The sequence below is a fragment of the Salvia hispanica genome, chromosome 4 (assembly GCF_029641045.1).
Source record: "Salvia hispanica isolate PSC_SH4W2 chromosome 4, Shi_PSC_v1, whole genome shotgun sequence".
NCBI classification, from domain to species: domain Eukaryota; kingdom Viridiplantae; phylum Streptophyta; class Magnoliopsida; order Lamiales; family Lamiaceae; genus Salvia; species Salvia hispanica.
In genome coordinates, this window is record NC_142695.1 from 8,377,077 (window position 1) to 8,392,206 (window position 15,130).

The 15,130-nt window shown below is 41.7% G+C and overlaps 1 protein-coding gene across 1 annotated transcript; it reads right to left on the reverse strand.

Moving 5' to 3' along the window:
* Positions 1–11,543: 11,543 nt before the first annotated feature.
* Positions 11,544–12,373, reverse strand: LOC125196958 (uncharacterized). Its single transcript, XM_048095628.1, has 2 exons — positions 12,213–12,373; positions 11,544–12,124 (listed from the first exon to the last, which is right to left on the reverse strand). The coding sequence occupies exons 1-2, from the start codon at positions 12,321–12,323 to the stop codon at positions 11,762–11,764; spliced, it is 474 nt and encodes a 157-aa protein (XP_047951585.1). The 5' UTR covers positions 12,324–12,373; the 3' UTR covers positions 11,544–11,761.
* Between the last annotated feature and the right edge of the window lie 2,757 nt (positions 12,374–15,130).

Genomic DNA, 15,130 nt, shown 5'->3' on the forward strand with positions numbered 1-15,130 from the left:
AATTACTAATGTACGTATAGTATTTAATTACTAACTAATAAAATAATTGATTCTATAGATTTGTATATACCGTCAGTTATTTAATCTATTTAGTAACATTTGATTTTGTATTGAAATAAAGTAACGGCTGATGTTAGTAAAATAACACAGTAGATACTTTTTTTTTCAATTATGTTGAATAATATAATACTATGGCGGACCACTATTTAATAACTAATCAAATATTAATAAGATTAGATTATGTTATTATTTACACCTTCTTCTTCTCCACGCCGCTGCATCTGTAAGTTTTTTAATATCTGTATTTTAAATTCTCTTCCTTCTCTTCTTCTATTTTGATAAATATAAATTAATTTAGACTTAAATGCAATAACTCAAACTAGAAAAAGTGTTTTTGATATATTTTTAGTGCAAACTTAAAGATTTGTATTTTTTCTTCAAAAATCTATAATGAGATTGGTTTTGCAGTACGGTTGAAGGTATTATTCTACTGCATTTTAGGTTTTGCAGTTGGAGATGGTCTAAATCTGCTAATCTAGTGGATAAGCACGAATCTTAATTTAAGATTGTTAATTTGTTATTAAAATTGATCACAGCCATATTAAAGGTTATACTAAAAATACTATATGCAAAATAAAATTGATAACATGTATATATCTCATTTCAATTGCAAAATTACAAATTCAAAAATTAATTAATCTGAGTGATTTTTCAATCATAAGTAATATTGAGATGATGCGTGTTTTACTATTACTCAATTAGTATTGCAAAGACTTTTTCCTTACACTTATTTCGTTCGTTAAAGAACTTGACCAAACATGTCACAACACTTTGTATGAAAAACTTTGTTTTTCTTCGTGATTATGAGTCTTACGAAAATTGGATTCGTTGAACATAGTTCCAACTCATTTCCCTATTTCTTCGTCTAATAGTCGTATATTTCCACGAGAGCTCAAAAACATACTCCATTTTGGCATTTTCTAATATACAAACTACGTACAATAAAAAAATTCAATGGCCTCTATTAATTTATTGAAAAATATAGCATTATATATTTCCATGAATCTAAGTAACAAATGTAGCCTCGTGGTTGGTGATGAGGCACTAAATTGTGAATATTTAATATGCGTCTCTTATTTAGAAGGGCCTATCATACAACCAACACATGGATGCGATACACACATGATCTAATCGCCATGCGATTTTTTCTAGCATGTAACTGCACATCAGAGTGCATGACTGATACGGTAGTCCCTCCAATCCAGACGGAGCAGCATGAGGTCGAGGAGCTGCAAGCGCCGGAGCTGAATTGCGACACGATGGAACGGGGAAGACCATCGCCAAGGGAGGCGAGTAAACAGGGGAAGCCGAGAAGAAGTGTTGGCTTTAGGGAGTTACAAGAGATAATCGGGCGTAATACAACCCAAAAGGAATACAGAAAAGAACTGAAACGAAAAATACAAATGGAAATCGAAACTACAAACTTTAGAACAGGAAATAGCCGAGTTGAGGAGGCCTCTTTCCGCAAGACGAGATACGCCCCGGTAGTGCTCTTCGGATTGGCGTTTCGTCCCCAAAGATAAAATGGTTGCGTCTCTGGTGAAGCAGCACCGCTATCAGCAGAGCTCCGGCGAACTGGATGGAGGAGAGGGCAGAGCTTCGACAGAAGAACAATGCAGAGAGAGAGAGCTTATTATGCAGAATGCTTTCTAGTGTTTGATGTGTGTAGAATGCATGGAATGACTAGCCTATTTATATGCTCGGTCCACTGCAGGGGGTCAACGGCCATAATGGCCGTCATTAATGCTAGACCGTAACGGTCGCCAGTTACGAGCTGTAACGTTCGGGCGTTACGAGCCGTTACACGCTCTGAGCTAGAGAGGCTGAGTCTAGAAGCTTCTAGATTCGTTCACGACGTGGACTATCACGTGTCAGCCACGTTGGCTTACCGCGTCATACTGACGAGGTGGCATCCCGCTTGGCTCGCTGTCGTGGAAACGGTGGTGGTCTAAAAAGAACTAGACCCACTAGACTTGGCCCGCAACTAGGCCCAAGCACCAAGCCCACGACCAGGCCCAAAGAACAGCCCAAAGACCACCCAAAGACCAATTGGCGATCCAAGGGCAAGGGCAAGGGCACGGGCGCGAGGCTCGAGGCTCGCGGCACGCGGCTCGCGGTGGAGCGGGCGGCGCGCGTATGGGCTCTTACAGCCCATCTTAGTCCACTATAATTATTACATGTAATAATCCTTCTTATTAAATACTAGTTTAATAAGGTTGTAACTTCCAATGTGGGATAATTAACTCTCTTAATTATTCCCTAAGTTTCTCTCATAGCTCATTAAGTTTGCAATTTTGCACAACTTTAATCCATTATTTCTCACTTACCGGGAATCGGATTTGAGAAAATAAATATACCACGGTCATCTACTCCGAACGTAGATCGACACTATATTATTTAATTTCACAAAATTAAATATCTCGTTTAAATTATAATTGGTCAAAGTTCATTGACCGGGCATAGATTCCAACAATCCCCCACATGAGTGGAAATAGCCAAATGCAAATGCATGCAGACACAAGCTCAACCCTCGAGAGGTATATAAGCATAAGGATAGGTAGCTTTTAGCTTTGAACCTTCCATAGTCAACGCCATCGGATACACAGGCGGCCTAGTAGCGCGATGCTTTGAACTAGTCCCCCACGGCGTGCACCGAGACAATGGTGTTAACACTTAAACACCTCAACCTCATCCGTTCTCACGTTTTGTGTCCTTTAGGGCCTTGGACACCACTTTGGATTCATAAGTGTGTAATTTGAAGCGGCCACACTTCACACTTACATAGGTGATTCCTACTCGAGTATCTTGCCCTACTCGGTCTCTTTGAGAACTCAATCTCCTTGAGATCCTTAGAAATCATTAAAAGTCATAGACTTATCCTCACCACAAGGCAAGTTTTCAAACACTCTATTGCTCTCTAGGGAATAGATGTCGATGAGTGTTTCTCACGAACTCTCATAGCTTAGTTTTCCCATTGAACCAAGTTCTTGGGATCTCCAGTCATCATGGTTGGGTTACCACTATGACAATTCTTTAGTTTGTGGATTTCAAACCCATTCCCTCTAGCAACTTATTCATTTGATCACGGTTTAACCCTTTGGTTAGCGGATCCGCTAGATTATCTATTGACTTCACATAGTCAATTGTAATCTCGCCTGTTGTGATCAAATGTCTTACGGTATTATGTCGTCGACGAATATGTCGAGACTTACCGTTATAGAAGCCATTGTTCGCCCTCCCGATAGCGGCTTGGCTATCACAGTGAATCAACACTGATGGCACTGGCTTAGACTAACTTGGAATATCCTCAAGGAAGTTCTTAAGCCATTCGGCTTCTTCCCCGGCTTTATCTATAGCTATGAATTCCGATTGCATAGTTGAACGGGCTATACATGTCTGTTTCGTGGATTTCCATGAGACAACACCACCCCCAATAGTAAAGACGTATCCACTTGTTGAAAGTGAGTCCTTATTGTCGGATATCCAATTCGCATCACAGTACCCTTCAAGTACCGGGGGGTATCTCGAAAAGTGTAGCCCATGATTTTGAGTATGTTTTAGATATCTCAAAACCTTTACAAGAGCTCTCCAATGCTCTTTGCTTGGATTACTCGTGTAGCGACTCAACTTATTCATGGCACAAGCAATGTCCGGCCGAGTGCAATTAGTTAAGTACATAATGCACCCAATGACCCGTGCATATTCTTCTTGTGCAACGGGTTCGCCCTTGTTTTTGCTCAAGTGAACATTGAGTTCAATTGGAGTCTTAACCGGCACGCCATCATAGGCATTGAATTTCTTCAATATCTTCTCAACATAATGAGATTGGGTTAAGATGATTCCATCAGATGTTCTTAGAATTTTCATTCCAAGAATTACATCGGCTAGACCCATGTCTTTCATGTCAAAGTTTATCTTTAACATGGCTATTGTCTCGTTAATCACTTGAGTGGTACTCCCCATGATTAACATGTCATCAACGTAGAGACACACTATAACGTACCCATTATTAGTGCTCTTAATATAGACACATTTGTCACACTCGTTGATTTTAAACCCATTTGATAACATCACATTATCAAACTTCAAGTGCCATTGCAACGACGCTTGTTTTAATCCATAGAGGGACTTAACCAGTTTGCATACCTTCTTTTCTTGTCCGGGCACTACAAACCCTTCGGGTTGTTCCATATAGATTTCATCCTCTAGTTCACCATTTAGAAACGTAGTCTTAACATCCATTTGATGAATCTCAAGATTGTGCAATGCAGCAATCGCGAGAAGCACTCGGATAGATGTAATCCTCGTTACAGGTGAATAGGTATCGAAGAAGTAATGTCATTCCTTTTGTTTAAAACCCTTTACAACTAATCGGGCTTTATACTTATCCACTGTTCCATCGGCCTTAAATTTTCTTTTAAGCACCCATTTGCACCCTAAAGGTTTCGCACCTTCGGGCAAATCAACCAACACCCAAGTGTGGTTTAGCAGAATTGAGTCAATTTCGCTTTGAACAGCTTCTCTACAATGTAACCCATCTGGGCCATCGAATGCTACTTTTATTGACGTTGGCTCTTCATCCAACATAAAAGCAATGTAGTCAGGACCAAATATTTTTGGTGTTCTGACCCTACTACCACGTCTTAGTACTGCATCACTTGGATCATGCCTCACTCGCTTGCGTGATTTAGGCTCTTCATCCGCGGATTTAGTACTAGTGGCTTCATCCACTGTTTTAGAACTAGTGGCTTCATCTTCAATTCTTGTCTCGGAATTGATTGGGACTTCTTCTTTGTCCTTGCAAGGAAATGTATTTTCGAGAAATACGGCATTCCTTGACTCGATTGTTGTTCCTACTGTAATAGTCGATATTTCAGACTTGTGAACAACAAATCTATATGCACTACTGTTAAGTGCATATCTAATGAAGATACAATCGACTGTTTTAGGGCCAATTGTAACTTCTTTGGGCGGGGGAACCATCACCTTGGCCAAACACCCCCACACTTTGAGGTATTTGTAGGATGGTTTCCTACCTTTCCACAATTCATAAGGAGTGATGTCTTTTCATTTGAGTGGAATTTTGTTTAGGATATAGTTGGCTGTCAAAATAGCCTCCCCCCACATGTTCTGGGGTAATCCTGAACTTAGTAGCAACGCATTCATCATCTCTTTTAGAGTTCGATTTTTGCGTTCTGCTACACCATTAGATTGTGGTGAGTATGAAGCAGTTGTTTGATGAATTATACCACTTGCGTTGCATAACTCCTCAAACGGGGCTACATACTCGCCTCCTCTATCACTTCGAATCGCTTTGATTTTACAACCAAGTTGATTCTCAACTTCGTTCTTATAATTTTTGAACGCTTCAATTGCTTCATCTTTACTTCTTAAAAGATAAATGTAGCAATATCTTGTGCAATCATCTATAAAAGTGATAAAATACTTTTTACCACCTCTAGTTTGCACCATCTTTAAATCACATACATCCGTGTGAATTAATTCAAGGGGTTTTGTTTTTCGTTCAATTGAGTGAAACGGTAACTTAGTCATTTTAGCCTCAAGACATATTTCACATTTGTCTTGGCTATCCACTTCAATTGACTTTAGTAAATCTAAGTTCACCAATCTTTTAACGGCTTTTGAATTTACATGTCCCAATCTACAATGCCACAAATTTGAAGACTCAGTCAAATAAGAGGAAGTAGATGCTTTATTATTGTTGTTAGCCAAAGGCTTTGGAACAAGGCGTGTAGCCACACTAAGCTTGAAAAGTCCGTCGGTTACATAACCTTTTTCGAGGGACTTCCCAAACTTGTACAAAACAAACCTATCAGACTCGAATACAAGTTTAAACCCCTTATTAACTAGTATTGATCCTGACACTAGGTTCTTGCGGATGTCTGGGACATGCAGCACATCCTTCAAAGTGATAGTGACGCCAGAGGTCATCATGAGAATCACGTTGCCAATGCCGAGGACCTCGGATGATGCTTGATTCCCCATGTTGATCTTCCTCCCTTCAACAGCAGTGTAGGAGGCAAACTTGCTCCTATCGGAGCAAACATGAGCAGTAGCGCCGGTGTCGATGTACCAGCCGCCCTTGTTGTCAACAATGTTGACTTCTTCAGTGACCACGGCAACGAGGCGATCTTCATTCCAGTCCTTGAACTCTTTCTCAACGACGTGGGCTGCCGGCTTCTTCTTCTTGCTGCGGCAGTCTTTGGCAAAGTGGCCAATTTTGCCACACTTGTAGCACTCGCCTTCAAATTTCTTTGCAGCCTGCTTGCCCTTCCTTTTGTCTTTCTGATTTGGGCGGGGGCGTTTGTTGGAGGGTCCGCCCCGCTCCAACAAGTTGGCTTTGGCATCAAGTGGGCTAAATCTCTTAGCCTTTAGATCGATCTTGCGCACATCCGCTTCAATGCGCAGTTTCACGATCAAGTCTTCAAGACTCATCTTCTTTCGCTTGTGCTTGAGGTAGTGCTTGAAGTCCTTCCAACTATGAGGGAGTTTCTCAATAAGTATGCACCGAACAAAGTTGTCGGGCAAATTCATCCCTTCAGCCATGAGTCCGTGGATGATCATTTGGAACTCTTGAACTTGTTCCATGACCGGTCTAGAGTCGACCATTTTGTAGTCCATGAACTTGGATACTACAACATGTTCCGTACCGGCTGCATTGTCTATACTATACTTCTTTTCTAGGCTTACCCACATTTCTTTGGATGTGGTCACAAGGGAGTATACATTATACAAGCTATCATCTAAAGCACTTAGAATGAAATTTTTACAAAGATAATCTCCTTTGCGCCATGCTTCATAGTCCGCCATGACCTCAACACTTGTCTCTTGATCACTTGGCGCGGGCGGCTCGTTCTCCGTGAGGAAGTTAGCGATGCTCAATGTTGTCAAGTAGAACAACATCTTTTGGTACCACCTCTTGAAGTCAGCTCCTCCAAATTTAGGTGGTTTTTCGGCGGGTGGCATCATTCTAGGTGCCAACGGTGCCGCACTTGGTCCTTGGAATGAACCATTCATGTTGCCCCCTGAAGGAGCCAACAACATGGTTGGGCATAGGGCCCCCACCATTCATGTTGGGCGTAGAGCCCGCCATGGTCGCATTGGTCCCAAAGGAGCCAAAGCCCGTGTTGAACCCGAAGGTTCCAACACTCGCATGAGACCCGAAAGCCCCAGCAGTCGCGTGAGACTCGAAGGTCCTCGCATTCGTGTGAGACCCGAAGGCCCCAACACTCGATCCATTAAAGGATCCGAAGGAACCACTAAAAGTGGAACCAATCGACCCACTCGAGGTGGATCCACCAGTGAGCCCCTGGGTATTAGTATGCACCCAAGGGGTTGTTGATGAAGATGGATAGAGCCCGAGGGTTGGCATCATCGTGGTGGAGGCCATGGTGGAGGAAATGATGGCGGCGGTGGTGGCCGGAGTGGTGGAAGCGGCAGTGTTTGATTCGGTCGACATCTCCAGCAAAGGTGATTATAGTTTCGAAAGGTTTAGTTTCAGTTTTAGGTCCAGATCCCTTCAAAAGCAAGTTATATCTCGTCTTGCGATTGTTGGCTTTAGGGAGTTACAAGAGATAATCGGGGGTAATACAACCCAAAAGGAATACAGAAAAGAACTGAAACGAAAAATACAAATGGAAATCGAAACTACAAACTTTAGAACAGGAAATAGCCGAGTCGAGGAGGCCTCTTTCCGCAAGACGAGATACGCCCCGGTAGTGCTCTTCGGATTGGCGTTTCGTCCCCAAAGATAAAACGGCTGCGTCTCTGGTGAAGCAGCACCGCTATCAGCAGAGCTCCGGCGAACTGGATGGAGGAGAGGACAGAACTTCGACAGAAGAACAATGTAGAGAGAGAGAGAGAGCTTATGATGCAGAATGCTTTCTAGTGTTTGATGTGTGTAGAATGCATGGAATGGCTAGCCTATTTATAGGCTCGGTCCACTGCAGGGGGTCAACGACCATAATGGCCGTCATTAATGCTAGACCGTAACGGTCGCCAGTTACGAGCTGTAACGTTCGAGCGTTACGAGCCGTTACACGCTCTGAGCTAGAGAGGCTGAGTCTAGAAGCTTCTAGATTCGTTCACGACGTGGGCTATCACGTGTCAGCCACGTTGGCTTACCGCGTCATACTGACGAGGTGGCATCCCGCTTGGCTCGCTGACGTGGAAACGATGGTGGTCTAAAAAGAACTAGACCCACTAGACTTGGGCCGCAACTAGGCCCAAGCACCAAGCCCACGACCAGGCCCAAAGAACAGCCCAAAGACAACCCAAAGACCAATTGCCAAGATCCAAGGGCACGGGCGCGGGCTCGGGCTCGCGGCACGCAGCTCGCGGGGGGCGGTCGGCGCGCGTGTGGGCTCTTACAGACCATCTTAGTCCACTATAATTATTACATGTAATAATCCTTCTTATTAAATACTAGTTTAATAAGGTTGTAACTTCCAATGTGGGATAATTAACTCTCTTAATTATTCCCTAAGATTCTCTCATAGCTCATTAAGTTTGCAATTTTGCACAACTTTAATCCATTATTTCTCACTCACCGGGAATCGGATTTGAGAAAATAAATATAGCACGGTCATCTACTCCGAACGTAGATCGACACTATATTATTTAATTTCACAAAATTAAATATCTCGTTGAAATTATAATTGGTCAAAGTTCATTGACCGGACATAGATTCCAACAAAAAGAACAACACCACCTGTTAGATTTGGAGATTTTGTCTCTAAGTGAAGCGTGGAATAGAATATGATTATTTATTGCTATTTTCTGAATTTATTGTTTTTTTTATTTTTGGAACTTTTGAGTCGAGCGATTAATAAGCTCCATTCCGGGTTTTCTTTGTTGGTTCTTTTCCGGGCCGTAAGTCGAACCAACCCTAGGGTCCTTAGATTATAAATAGGCGCTGAAATTAATAAAAGAATCATCGAGAATTCACCTACTTTTCTGTTTTCTTTATTTTATCATCGCAAACCTTAGTTGTCGACGGGATTTCGCCTCCCGTGACTTCGTGCTATTGTTAACGGCATCACGTTGAGAGGAAGACTCTTAACAATGACTTATATATATATTATTCAATCTTCACTTCTACTTGATTTCACCACTATTTATCTTCTCTTTTTTTTCCTTTCTTATGCACTGTAACACTGTTGAATCAATCTTATGCTTAATTATATAGTACTGACAGTGTAAAACAAACACGATCTAGCAAAATATGTAAGCCTAATGTCAAATATTGATTGAAAAAATGGACCTCCACGCTCCTTCATAAGAGCATCCGCAATGGTCGGCTAGCGACCGGCTAGCCGATTCGTTGCGCTAGCCGATCGGCTAGCCGAACCATTGCAATCGGCGAGGGCGATTTCGGCGAGCGGATCGGCGTGGGCTGGCCGATCGCTCGTCGCTGGCCGAAGCGCTAGCCGATAGGCTAGCCGCCATTGTGGAGGCCCGATCGGCCAGCGCCGATTTTCAATTTTTTTTTTAAATCATATATAAACGCGATTTTCGTTTCATTTTCATTTGCACCACTTGTTTTAACGAGTTTTCTCTCTCTCTAACTTTCTGTACAAGAGCATCATCGAGTGATGGATCACAACAACGAGTCCAGTCCGGCGACGAGCGGATCTCAGACTCCCACAGTACCCGTGGGATCTGGATGGGGGCAGATGGGCCCGGGGTTTAACATCCCTTGGAATCAGATGATGGGGATGATGGCTGGTGCGCCGGGGGGGGGGGGCGATGGGGGGGAACCAGGGGGGTATGCCGTGGGGGATGCCGGGCGGCGGGCAGGGGAGCGACGGGCAGTCAGCGCCCGGGTGGGGGGTATGCCCCAGATGCTGCAGCAGATGATGCTGCAGCAGATGATGGGGATGATGTGGCAGGGGGGGATGCCGCACGGTATGCATCCCGGGATGCCGGGGGGGGGGGTGCAGGGGTCACCGGGAGGGGACGCGGTATATTGGCCCTCGCTTGATTTTTTGACGGCTTCGTCTCACACGTTGACCCCGGTGACGCAGTTCTCTGGCGATGACCTTCTGTCATTGCATGATATGGGGATCGATCTCGGGGACGATGATACTCCCGTTCCAGCGACGCCGGCCGCGCCGAAGAAGAAGACGAGGGGGAAGGGGAAGGGCAAGGCGGTCGGCGAGTCATCGCAGCCTGCTGCCACTGGACTATAGCGGCGGATCCCACGACCTCCCCCCGGATGCTGAGGAGTTTCCATCCCCTCCTTCATTTACTGGTCGCCCCCGCCCGGTTGGACAGAAGCGGGCGCAGCGGGCTGCGAGGGGCGGATCCCCCCTATCGCCCCGCGAGGTCCAGTCCTCCGCCCTCCCAGCCGCCCCACTCGAGTACACTCTCCATTCGCGTAACCAAACGCGGGCTCAGATGTTACAGGTCTTTCGAGAGTGGAAGAACGCCACTGACCCCACGGAGAAGAGGTTTCTTTACGAGATGCTCGAGAGCATGCGTGCTGATTTAGAGATCGCGAGGTCACGGCTGGGGGGTTCCGACGTGGGCTCAGATACCACGGGTGGCGGCAGCGGCGGCGGCAACGACGACGAGGACGACGACGACGGCGATGAGGAGTAGAGAGTGGCGGGGCTCGTGTGTTGAAGCCCTTTTTTTTTAAAAAAAAAATCATGTACTTTTTTATTTAAATCTTTGTAATTTTTTTTTAATGGAATGGATTATTTTTCCCGTATATGTGTCGTAAATTTAATTCCGTATTTTAATCGTAATTTTAATTCCGTAAATGTAGTATATTTTGAATTATTTTTATTGCGGCTGGCCTATGGCTGGTCTAAATCTGATGTGGCAGGTGGTTTTTTTAGTGTTGCTGACGTGGCAGGGGAGAGAATTGCTGGCCTATGGCTGGCCTAAACACCATTGCGGATGCTCTAAAAGAACGGTTGGGAAATTAGACACCCAATCAAAAACCATGGGAAAAGAAAATTTGCAAGTTGCAGAAGTACTATATAGAGACCTACAAGAATGTATAAACTCTAACAGTTGGGATCGCTCACCAAATAAAACCCCATCCCCCATTTACTAAAGAGCACTCAATAGTATTGGATACAATGTCCATATATCATCTTATATGAAACGGTGTCAGTGATCCAAAATAATTTTCTTGCAATTGGATCCAGATTTTCTTCTTCTTTTGGGCTACTGTAATCATATTTAATTTGATGTTTCTTCTCTATTGTTTAAACGTGACAAGCAAAATGAAAATAATTGAAATGTGTGGTTTGGATGTTTGAATAATTCGATTCATGCTCCAATAATCCAATTTAGTTAATAAAAGATGCATGGACACCGCTACAAAGTACTCCAATCAACAACTAATTTTGGTGATTAGTGATTTAATAAGCGAAAGATCCAATTTAGCAGAAATTCATCACGACCAAATTGCATTTCCCAATCAATACAATCACAAATTGAAGACCCAATTTAGCAAAAAACAAGCACAGCCAAATTGCATTCCCAATCAATACAATATTACAATCACATTCTTCTTCTTCTTTTCTCTTAATTTTTTTAAACAACAATTCCTCTCTGCAAATAAATAGAGAGTGGCATTCCCAACTTGAAATAAACAAATCGAGTCAAAAAAGGTTACATAGGAAAGCTAAAAAAATCTCCTTGAAACAAAAGCTCAAGTCAGTCATCACGTGACCAAGTAAATTGGCATCTCCGCCACAGAAATCCGGTGGGATTCCGCCGCATTCAGCTCCCGGAGACTGAAATACGGGACACCCGCGGCCTCACCGTGCCTCCTGTAAGGTGTGGAGGCGCCGCTCCTGCTCTCGGTGATGTAAATTGGGCTCGATATGCGGTGGATTGAGCAGCGGCCGTCGGCGACCGGAGGCGCCACTTTGGGAGGCTTGAAGAAGTGAAGGGCGTTGCGCCACCACCGCTTCTTGGTCTTCTTGATTTTCTTGGAGGATTCGTCTTTGGAGATGGGCTTCTGCAGCTTGAAATGGAGGTCTATGGATCTCTCCCTCTTCTGCTTTCGAGCTTCTTCCAAAACCTGCAATAAAATTCAACCCCCACATTGTCATTTCGATGCAAGATTTGATTTTTTTTTAAATTTTTTTTATAAGAGAGAGAAAGAGAACCTGAAAGTAGTCGAGTTGAGGTTCAAAGCCGTAGTCGGTAAAGTGTTGAGGTTGAGGAATGGGGAAAATGGGGGAAGTGTTGGGCACTGATTTTGTTGTGAAAATCTCCATTTTGGAACAGAGAGATGAGGAGAGAGAGTGTGGGAATGGCCGTTGGAGGAGCGGGCGCCCTACTAAATATATATACAATTGTTTAATTAATATCACATGCAATTCTTCAAAACAATTAAAATTGCAAACGCATGTGATACACTATAATTACGTTTAATATATACTGAATTTATTATAAATACAGCTATACACTAATTGATTGCATTTAGGTATACGATGCATTCAATTTAATCGAATTAATTACTATTAAATAATAGTACTACTACATATTATAGAGATTAGTAACGTCCAATTGTAATTATAAATATGAAATAACTTAACTTTTATTGAGAATCACTAAATTATTACTCCATATATATACCATTGAGTTGTAACTAGCCTATATGTTACCATACGATTTTGTGTACTGCCGACATTTAATCTTGGGAGTCATAATTGATCATTTAATAGTAATAAAAAAAAAGTCATGAATTTGAAGTTTATCAACATCTTCCAAATCAAAATTGAATAAATTGAATTTATAGATGATTATATCATAATATTATCAACTAATTAATAGGAGACGTTCGTATTATAAAAAATAATTAAGGTATTTGTACTATTTGACCATTAAAAGGTTGGACCTAATTATCATTTTAAGTACATCTTTTTATAATTTTACCTTATAGTAGTAATACTTATAATTTTCAATGTTGCACAATTTTAGTAAATAAAATCTGTATCATTCTCAATGTTACACAATGGAGAGTATGTTTTGAGTGCTAAATGATCCTTCAAAGAGCATTAATGGTAATTTCTTACTGCTGTGTCGAAGCATACATATTCCAACAGCATTGGCTCTATTACAGGAACACTGATAAAATAATAGTAAAAAGAAAGAAGTAGTAGTAGTATTTACTAGCATGAGTGTATAATACTCATTCATAGTCAATAGACTCATTACATAGCTTGTGGAAAAGTACTGCATACATCACGTGACCAAGTGAGGATGAATGATTTGTTCTAAACTTCTACTCCCCCCGTCCCGCTTTAGCAGTCCCATTGACTTTTCTGCACTCATTTTATAAAAATGATAATAAATAATTAAAGTGGAGAAATAATAAAGTAAAAAAGAGAATAACATAGAGAAAGTCTTATCTACATTATTCTCTTTTTTACTTTATTATTTCTCCACGTTAACTATTTATTATCATTTTTATAAAACGAGTGCAAAAAAGTCAATGGGACTGCTAAAGCGGGACGGAGGGAGTAATATACTAGTATTGAAAGAGCAATTAATAGTAGTAAGTCACAAAATTGAAGTAATACTATGTACTAAGTGAAGGATGTATGTCTTATCAAAGTCTTTGACTCGAAATGAAAGTGATAATATGATAATATCAATAATCCACCTTCATGACATGTCCATAGTGCATTCATTCGTCTCTTTCTTTTATAAATAGAATGGGGGAAAAAAAAAACTTCATGAAATTTTTGGCCAAATTCTTTAACTTGGAGATGAAAATTTGGTTGGGACTAGTGCATAGTCATACCACCAATAGATTCTGCGGATAATTAATTCGACAAGTGTGGGTCGACCAAAAGGAGATTAATTGCTTTGACCAAACTAATGAAATTAGTGTTTTGATATAAAAAATTAAAGCCCAATAGATTATGAGATGGAATGATACGTTTTATTATGAGATAAAAGAAGGGGAAATTAAAGGATGAGAGGAGTGGTTGTATGTAGCACATTAAAAGGTCTGATTCAGCTAATGAGAAATAGGCGGTAAAATGGCAGACAAAATTATAGTAGGGACAAATTTATTATCTTCATATACAAACATAGATAGATAAATCTTCAGGCATTCACTTCCACTTTGACAATTTCTTCTTTCTTGACAACAACACTGGCCTTAGGCATTGCTGCTATGACTGCCTTTTCTCCTTGACTAACTATTTCTTCCTTCTTCACCGTGTTGACAACATGCGTATGAGAAGGCACCCTCCTTATCGGACTTGAGCACGAGAATACATTGTCGACACCCAAACAACCACTGCAGCAATTCCTCGTATCCATCTCCTTTGTATTTAGTCGTTCCTCTCTTGAAATTAAGCCCCAAATATATGAATTTGATATTTGATTGTTTGACAGGATGAGAATATATATAGTGAACAAATAGACTTTTGAGTTCTTTACCACATCAAATGTTTCATTAATCAGTTGGAAACCATGCGTCAATATGATTATTGCAACGTAACATCTATGTTACTTAGTGTTAGAAACGTCTGATACCAATATCCAACCCAAATTTTCAAACTAACACTTATGGCAATCATTAAGTTCAATTGTGTTAGCAGTTCAACTCAAAATCTACGAAAGGTTAAAATCATGGTTTTGGCGTTTTTCAAAAACTTGATAACTTCTTATGCCTAGTGCGTTTAACACCTAAAACATCTCCAACCTCCATAATTGGCTAAGCATGCATACTAGATGTATAGTAGTAGCAGTTAGGAGTCGCAAACTAAGCCGGTCGCAGTTTACATTTTTCTTTAATCGGAACCGGTCCATTACAACCAATAAGCCGGTTCCGTGTTAATCGTAGGCCAACAGTTATGGGCTACAAACTGAAACTAACAGCCCATAGTCCGGGCTGGCCCATGCATCCCAATACTGAGCCAATTGGTTAAAAAAGTGACCTGAACCACATCTACCAAAGCCAACTCTGTTAAGAAGCTCACTTATCTACTTATTCTGGCCCATACTACTACTTGAATTGAATACGACAATACTCCATATCATATCAAGATCAAAACATACACGCACA

Excerpts from the sequence above, each read along its gene's own strand:
- LOC125196958 (XM_048095628.1), bottom strand. The coding sequence starts at position 12,323 with ATGGAGATTTTCACAACAAAATCAGTGCCCAACACTTCCCCCATTTTC. Across the intron at positions 12,125-12,212 it reads CTCAACTCGACTACTTTCAG|GTTTTGGAAGAAGCTCGAAA; the intron begins GTTCTCTTTCTC and ends ATTTTATTGCAG.